Genomic DNA, 8,954 nt, shown 5'->3' with positions numbered 1-8,954 from the left:
CCTTCTGGTCTGCAGTTCAGCATCTTAACCATTTGAGGTAGGGTATAAATGAAGTAAATAAATAAGGTTTTCCATATAAAGCTTCCCATATCCCAGTGCTGACCAATAATCTGTTCAGACTGCACACATGTTGAATTGGATCTTGACATTCTGGATGGAGCTGCTACAACTGGCAACTCTAAGCAGCACTGGGGTGGGAGCACTGGGGCTTACCAAATCCCAGGTTCAAGAAAGCATTTGACGCTTCTGTGCAGACAGGAGCTATGTGTTCCCTTGTAGCCTGCCCTTATTATTCAGTGCAAAGGACGGTACTGAGCAGCACCGTCTATCAAGCTGTGGTCTCATAACAGGTCAGAATAGCAGATCAAACTCATAGCTCCCTGGCTAGAACCAGCAAGGAACAAATGCACCACAAGTAACTGATCTGGCAGCCCTGAAGAGGTCCGGAAAGAGCCCACCTGTGCTGTGAGTGTGACGCTCCTGTTTGGGGCTGCAGAAGGATCCAGAGAGAGCCACCCCTGCTTTTCACTCCTGCTGCAGATCAAGGCAAACCCATGTTTTCTGCTTCCTGGATGTTACAGAACGGAGTGAAAATAGCCTCCTGTCAGGACCAGCCAGGACAATGATCAGTCTTTTGAAAAAAGTGATGCTGGAATCAATGCTATTGATTTCCGCCTTATGCTTTACTTTCCGTTCCAAGACACCGTGATGTGTATTTCAACCAGGGAGACAGGCAGTGCTGCCTGACACAGTGACACTGGAATTTATGATTAACTCGGGGCTTGCTATTGACTGTTGACTAATGAGATCAACGCAGGATGTCGCTGAGCAGAGGCTCTCTCCTTTCCTGGCTCCCCTCCCATTTCACGGCTCCTTGCTTCCTCCACAGTTCCCAGGGCAGCCAATACAGGAGAGGCCCCTGGAGGCTTCAGGGCTGCACCAACATGGGATCAGCTGCTACAGGAAGATGTCTCGGAAGTCTCTGAGCTCTCCCTCCTCCTCTCGTGGGCTTTCTGGCTCTCAACAGACCAGTGGGATGAGATGGGAAATGACGGTCTGCTGTCCTGCCTACAAACTTTAGTCTTATCCTGATTTGGCTACCTGACTTGCAGGCAAGAGAGCAAACTGCCGTTTTTCTGTTATTCAATTGGAATGTCATGGAAAATGGTGGTCCTTTGGGATCTAGGGAGCACTCCGTCTTGAAGCTGCACACATGATCCGGAGAACTTCCTATTGCTCCTTCCATAATGGCAAACCAGGGCTTCCTGGTATATCTGAACACAGCCACTGATTTAGTAAGAGCTGCTTACAAGTCTCAAAACTAAGCCAGGTACAGGAGGAATGTGAGAGCTCCCAGACAGGTGTGGGGGGGGAATGAACGAAATGTTAAAAAGTACTTTCCCCATGGACTCACCCCCCCCCACCCCAATTTCTTCTGACAGAAAATTTTAGGTCAGCACTGGGGGGGGGGGAATCCTATTAAATATTTTATCTTTTAGAATGAGTAAGATGTTTCTTAAGGGAAGGTTCTTCATACTCGAAATGTTTTCAATTTTTCTCGTGGAAGAATTGTGAAATTTAGGGGAATACTGAAAAACAAAATCCTGTGAAATACTTTCTCTTTCTGAGCTAGAAAAAACTTGTCCCACAAAGCGTTTCACTCGATCCAAATGTAAAGCATGAAAATGTCTGAGGCCTTTCTCAATTCTTGCAGTGGAAAAACTGGGAAATTTTAGGGAATACCTGGGGGGAAAACCTTTATACTGTAGGGACATGCAACATTTTCAAGAATTTTTTTGGTCTGATGTAATTTTTTTTTGCAATAATTAATATGCAACAATATGTTCTAGCTTAATATTCAAATATGCTGGCAGCCCATCCCTACGGTGACTCCATGAGACAGTTTCTACTCAAATAGATACTTTTGTTTACTACAGAATCTGTTTTCTACCTTCAGCTTTTATTTTTTCCTACTTCCCAGAATGCAAAAATTAAAGATACAACTGCTATAGTAACACAGGGCCCTACAGTTTCCTCAAGTATTGAGTATACTTTTTCTTACAGAAAATGAACATATTTATACTTTTAAATTCCATAAATATGCCAGATAGTACAGTTTTATATACTAAGCTATAAATTATGCATTTTATGTTGCTCAATCAGTAAAAGAAATTTAGGTTTGATACGAAAGTATTGCATATATTTCAATCCCCCCCCGGTTGGAAAAAAAAGAGTTAGAAATAATTCAAACCCCCCCCCCCCCAGATTTCCACAAACCCAAACCAAGCCAAACCTGTGGATTCAAAATTTCTGGACACTTCACACCTCTAGATCCAACCCACCGCAAAAGGCCATTTCCCCTTCCTCACAGATCGAAGTTGTTTTAAAGTGGCTGGGATCCAGGGATACATCAGCAGAAACATAAACAGACTTTGTGTCGATCCACATGTGCAAGACCTTGGGTGGCCAGTAACACTTTCTTCCCTATACATTCAGGTTCCCAGAAACTGGCCGTACAACATCTCATGCTAGTGGAAATGCAAGTGGAGGCAGCCAACATGGTCTTTTCCTTGGGTTTCCACTTGGGAAAACAGAAATGTTGTGCTAGATCACATGAAGCTGCCTTGAGTCGGGCTCTTTTTGTAGCAGGAACTCCTTTGCATGTTAGGCGACACACCCTGAATGTAGCCAATCCTCCAAGAGCTTACAGAGCTCTTCTTACAGGGGCTACTGTCAGCTCTTGGAGGAATGGCTACATTAGGGGGGGTGTCGCCTAATATGCAAAGGAGTTCCTGCTACCAAAAGAGCTCTATCAGACCAGATCACATGAAGCTGCCTTATAGTGTATCAGATCCATCAAAGTCAGTATTGTCTCCTCAGCCTGGCGGCAGCTCTCCAAAATCTCAGGCTGAGGTCTGTCACATCACCTCATGCTTGGTCCTTCCAACTGGAGGTGCCAGGGATTGAACCTGGGACCTTCTGCAGGCTGCTCTACCACTGAGCCGCAGACCCTCCATGGCCCAGCCCTGCATCTGGGCTTGGCATGTTCCTGGTTGCTTGGCCTCCTCAAGCCTCTTGGACAGTGAAGGTCTCCTTGCACCCAAGGAAAGCACCACCCTTAGCAGAACTGGTCTGCAGAATCCAAACCCAATGAAGAGAAAACAAACTATTTTGGTGTCAACAATGCACACATTTCTCAGGAGGCACTGGCCTAGACGAAGCTGTGCTTTTGTAAGTACTTCTTTCAATTCTTTTTTTTAAATGCCGGAACTTTTATTTGTGTATTTTATTTAAAGTTAATAATAATAATAAAAAAAGCTGCTGTCTGATTCTCCAAGGATAACTTCAGAGTCATTCAAAATGATTTAAATGGATTCCTCTAGCCAAACAATGCGGCCCTTAACAATAGGAAAGTCTACAGAACAGAACAAAATCTGACTAAGCAGATAAAAGCAAGACGCGTTCCCCGCCGCCCTCAGCCGGCTAAGTAGGGCAGCCCTGATTGCGAAGGCGTTCACAGCATCCCTGAAAGACCCCTCCCCCCGGGATATGAAGAAGGCCCCTGCAGCCTTGCAGCAGAGAATGATGGATGAGGGCCGAGAAGGCCCAGGCGTCAACCCCCACCTCTGTTACAAAGCTCACCGTGTAAGCATGTATTTGTCTATTCAAAACACCTATTAGCCACCTTCCTTCCTGACGGAGCTCAAGACAGCTTATAGTATAGATAAAAACACAAAAACAAAACCCGAAATTTAAAATCACAGTTTAGGACTGCTAGTAACTTAATCTAATGCACTCCTAAATAAAACCATCTTCATCTGCCTCCTGAAGATCAACCGTGAGGGCACCAGGCACACCTCCCAGAGGAAGCTGCTCCATAACTGTGGGGCTGCCCACAACAAGGTCCACCAGACGAGGAGGGCCTCTCCCTGAGATCTTAATTCCCAGGCAAGAATGTATGGGACAAGACAGTAACCTTGGGCTACTTGTTCTCTCCGAGGGTTGCGGAGAGCACAAAAGGGATCTGGTGGAAAACCCGAGCTCCTTACAGCAAAGGCCAGAGAGAGTTCAAGAGGTTTCCCTCCCTTTCACATTGGGCTCTGAGAACACCCGCCTCATGTGCAAGCAACCCCCTCCCCACAAGACACCCAAGTACCTGTGGTCCTGGGCAGTGTACTTCAGCAGTTCTGCCAACTGCAAGGGGTATTTGCAGATCTTCTGCACAGGGGTCAGAAGGAACCCGTCAATGGCGATGTCAATCATCTGCTGCAAGAGACGGCATGCTTCAAAGAAGTGCTGGTACCGGCCATCTTTCATCAGCTTGGAGAGTTCCATGCACGCATCCAAGTGATTGTTACAGTACTCGGAATAGATCCAGAAGCCGTCTTGCTGCAAGGGGGGGTAAGTCAGAAAGGGCAGAGAGAGAAAGAAAAAGAGCACATGTGACACAAGCCATGAAGCACCAGCAGCCCAGCTCTGTAGCACCACTGAGGAATCAAACAGCTGCCTCTGCGTAGGGGATGGCCTCTGAAAAGGGTCCGGAGGCTTCAATTGCTCTACAGTGTAGCGTCCAGGCTACTGTTGGTGACAGGACACAAAGATCTGCTCTGGCTCCCCCTGAAGAGGAGCCATGGCGCAGTGGTAGAGCATCTGCCTGGCATGCAGAAGGTCCCAGGTTCAATCCCTGGCATTTCCAGATAAATGGACCAGACAGTAGGTGACGGGAAAGACCTCTGCCTGAGACCCTGGAGAGCTGCTGCCAGTCTGAACAGACAATCCTGACCGAGGGTCTGATACAGTTTAAGACAAATGTGGACAATTATGACCTAATCAAAGAACAAATGTAAAGAAAACAGTCGTGAGAGTCTGACCCATATCAAGACTTGCAAAGAAAATGCTTTCTGTCTATTATGGTCAACAAACACTACAACACAATAAACAAAATCCTTCAAATCATAAGAAAATCCTAGTGTGAAAATACATCATCAATGTCATCTCCGGATTATATAACAACGTTTCAAAATTGGATCTTCCTCAGGAAATATTCTGTAGTGTACAAAATTACAATTCTTTAGAATATGGACAACGTGAAAAATGAGAAACAGTATAAAATCCAAATACAGTCTTACTTACTTTACATTTGTTCTCTGATACAGTTTAAGGCAGCTTCACGTGTTCTATCTATTGTTTCTGGGAACAATTCAAATACCTGGTTTCTGAGCTTTAAAGCCCTAAATGGCTTGCAGCCAGAGGACTCAAAGGATCACCAGTTAAAAGACACTCGTCCTCACAAGCCCTGCACTCTGCGCCCTCCTCGGCAGGGGTCAGATGGGCGGAAACCAGAGACAGGGATTTTTTAGTGTGGGCAACTCAATTCAATTCAAGTTTATTACGGTCATAGACCAGTATAATCTTACTTACTTTACATTTGTTCTCTGATACAGTTTAAGGCAGCTTCACGTGTTCTATCTATTGTTTCTGGGAACAATTCAAATACCTGGTTCTGAGCTTTGAAGCCCTAAATGGCTTGCAGCCAGAGGACTCAAAGGATCACCAGTTAAAAGACACTCGTCCTCACAAGCCCTGTACTCTGTGCCCTCCTCGGCAGGGGTCAGAAGGGCGGAAACCAGAGACCTATCTTGTTAAGTGTGGGCAACTCAAGTTTCAAAAGCCCTCCAACCTGAGGTTTGCCCAACAGCTGCCTTACTGTCTCTCAGGCACCAGGCCCAAACAATTCATTTCACCCCCAACTTTTAACTCGGGGGTACCGTCGGCTTCTAAGCCTGAGGGCAATTTGTGATATTTATGGTTTTTTTAAAAAATAATTATTTAGTTATTGCTTTTATGATTTCATTGTATTATTTTACCTTGGGTACCTCAAGTGAGTCTCAGGAGGTGGCATAAAAATGTTTTAAATATAAGGTAAAACTGGAGTGTGGATTAAGCTCACACACCTGCCTTCCAGGGATATGGCCAATCTGATCATTTAAATAAGGTTAGAGGACACAATCACATTTTATGGCAGTAAATTCCACTACTTTGCGCTGGGTAAAGAAGAAAATTTCACTTGGGAAATTTCAGGCATTTCTGCCAGTGCTGAAGAGATCAAAGCGTGTAAGCAACTGAAACAAGGAAGTTATTTCCAGAATGTCTTCTTTTACAACACAATGATACATAACTCTGGCCGCAGTCACGGCATCGGTAGGGTCGAGGGAGGGCCACGGGGGGCTGCGATGGGGGTGTGCGGCAGCGGCCAGGCAGAGAGGGCCGCGTGTCCCGGGGGGAGGAAGGGAGGGCAGGTGGGATGCTGGTGGGGAGGGGGGACCTGGCGTGTTACTCCCCCCCTCCCCTCCCCTCCCCTCCTTGTGAGCGGCCCATGGACCCTGCCCAGAGTGGGCTGTGCACGGCCCTCCCAGAGGGGGCGGCTCCTTCCGTCCCCTTCCCATCGGCTCTTGCTGGAGGTGCGGATGCTCGTGTGATCGGCACCTCCACCTAATCCACGGGACCTCGCCGGAACCTCGCCGGGATGTCTGATCCCGCTGCCGCGAGGTATGTTGCCCCAGTGCAAATAGCCACGCTCCCTCCCCGCAGTTTCCTGCCCGTGTGACCGCAACCTCTAGTGTGTTTCCTATGACTTGGTAGCAATACTTTAAAATAAAACCTCTTGAATTTTCCCCTGCATTCTAGAGTTCCACATTACTTTGCCCTCATTTCCAAAATGGAACTGAGGCATCCGGAATCCTCTTTTTTAATTTCTGGGTTTTGTACAGGGCACTTTGTCCGTGAGGTTTTCCACAACTACCCATTCATTCAGGTCCTTTGTGTCTTTTTTGCCTTCTTTCCACTTCCGATATCCATGTTCTCAATGATTGAACACTGCTAAACAAGCAATGTGGCTGTGATTATACACTGGGATGCATCAAGATTCGTTTTGTGAAGTGTTTTACCAACATGTAGAAGAGCATGCACGGATTGGTAAAACACAGCAAGAATCTGCATGCGATTGTACATACAATCATGTCTATTTCTATCAATATAAATTCCAATATTAATTTTAGAGCTTCCCCATGTTAAACTGGAATTGGGGGGTAGAATGCAGGGAGGGGCATTAAAGAGTAGGAGTCAATGGACAGTTCTCACAATGGAGGGAAGTAAGAAGTGGGGTCCCACAATGATCGGTATCGGGGCCGGTACTATTTCTTTATCAGTGATCTGGACCTGGGGATGAGTAGCATAGTGGCCAGGTTTGCAGATGACGCCCAGTTATTCAGGACGGTGAAAACCAAGTATGTCTGTGAAGAGCTCCACAAGGACCTCCATAAACTGGATGAGTGGGCAACGATGTGGTAAATGAAGTTCAATGCTGGTAAGCATAAGGAGCCGCACATTAGGACAAAAATCCCAACTTCAAGGATAGGCGACTGGGGTCTGAACTTGCTGAGGCTAAACGGGAGAAAGATCTTGAGGTCATAGAGGATACCTCAGTGAAACTGTCAACCCAGGGAGCTGCAGCGGTGAAAAAGGCAAACTCTGTGTTGGGGATTATTAGGAAAGGGATTGAAAATAAAATGGCTGATTTGTGTGTGTGTGTGTCTGCACCTGGAAGTCATGTCGACTTTTGGTGACTGACCTCTATTGGCGGCCTGGAGGATATTCAGAGAGGCGGCTGAACAAAACCTGCCCTTGTCTTCCCGACTTGGTATTCCACGGAAGTCTCCTACCCAAGTACTAACCAGAGTTGTCCCTGCTTAGCTTCTGAGATCTGATGAGAGGGGGCTTGCCTGGGCTATCCAGGTCAGAGCAAAACGGCCCCTACTGTGATGCCCCCGTATAGATCTACGGTGTGGCCTCATTTGGAATACTGTGGTCACTGTACCTCTCTCTTTTTTAAAATAACATTTTATTTTTAACTAAGACAAATGAACATACACAAATCGGGGGGTTCTATTTCATCATTAAAGCATTTAGTTATGTATCTCATACAATGTCTAAATATCTACTTTCTATTCTCCATCTTATTTTTAATGTATATTCTTTTGCAATTGATTTAAAATAAAGTTCCTGTTCCTTTCAAATTGGTTATGTGTCAGTCTAATTGATAGGATCTTAAAAAAACTGTATAGTCTCTCTTGTCCAAAGGGTGTTGACCTTCCTCTCTTGAAAATAAGTGCAATCTCACAGAGAGTTTTAACCATGTTTGTAGGATTTCATCCTCTTCTTCATTCTCTTGTTTCTCCTCTTAAGTTTTAAAGTCTTCATTCTGTGTCTGTTCCCCTTGGATGTCAGGAAAATAACTTCTGGAAGTAGTCCTCTATATTCAATTCTTTGAATGGTTTGAGGTTCCATATGTTCTTTATTTTCCTCTCTTTGAAGGAAAATTTCATTTTCTGCTGTAAGGATTTAATCTCTTCTCATTCTTTCACATAATCTCACATTCACTTCTCCAAGCATTTTGTTTCTTTTTGTATACGTTGAGTTCATTCTGTAGGCCATGTCATTTTGCTTGCAGACTTCATCTGTATTTTCTGTATCCATATCTCTCACAAAGATGTATGCCCTGTCAGTTTGCTCTTTCGGCTGGTTGATCTTCTGCTGTAGAAGCAAGTCTATCTTAGATTGCATAGAGTCCAGAGCCATTTTTACAGCTTTTCTACTGTGACTGTTTCTTGTAAAAAAACCCTGGAGATCTGTAACCATTGGTGTTAGAACATTTTTTCTTTCTTCTACCCCAGCCATTTTAAAATATTGAGTTAAAAACAGAGAATCTCTCCAGCTCTGTCAATAAGATCTCTACAATCACAGAGCTTTCTATGCTTACCCAATTACATTAAAAACAAGAAGGTTCCCAGGCAAGGCAGACAGTCTTATCATTTAGTTGTAATACAGACTTATCAGTTGTTTACAAGAACCTCAAAACGTAATATACAATTTTCAACAAACTGCAAAAGTGTACA

At 45.0% G+C, this 8,954-nt stretch overlaps 1 protein-coding gene across 1 annotated transcript in view; it reads right to left on the bottom strand.

Moving 5' to 3' along the window:
* Positions 1–4,156: 4,156 nt before the first annotated feature.
* The window catches only part of ARHGEF9 (Cdc42 guanine nucleotide exchange factor 9), a gene marked incomplete at its 3' end in the record, with an annotated part of 276,721 nt that continues 271,923 nt past the window's right edge, over positions 4,157–8,954 (bottom strand). Inside the window, exon 7 of the mRNA XM_015418081.1 lies at positions 4,157–4,389. Within this exon, the coding sequence (XP_015273567.1) occupies positions 4,157–4,389 (233 nt within the window). The remainder of the gene's footprint in view (positions 4,390–8,954) is intronic.

Source organism: Gekko japonicus, unplaced genomic scaffold (genome assembly GCF_001447785.1).
Source record: "Gekko japonicus isolate JY-2015 unplaced genomic scaffold, Gekko_japonicus_V1.1 scaffold1397, whole genome shotgun sequence".
In the NCBI taxonomy this organism is placed as follows: domain Eukaryota; kingdom Metazoa; phylum Chordata; class Lepidosauria; order Squamata; family Gekkonidae; genus Gekko; species Gekko japonicus.
The sequence above is the reverse complement of the archived record's forward strand: the minus strand, read 5'-3'. Positions and strand labels throughout refer to the sequence as shown.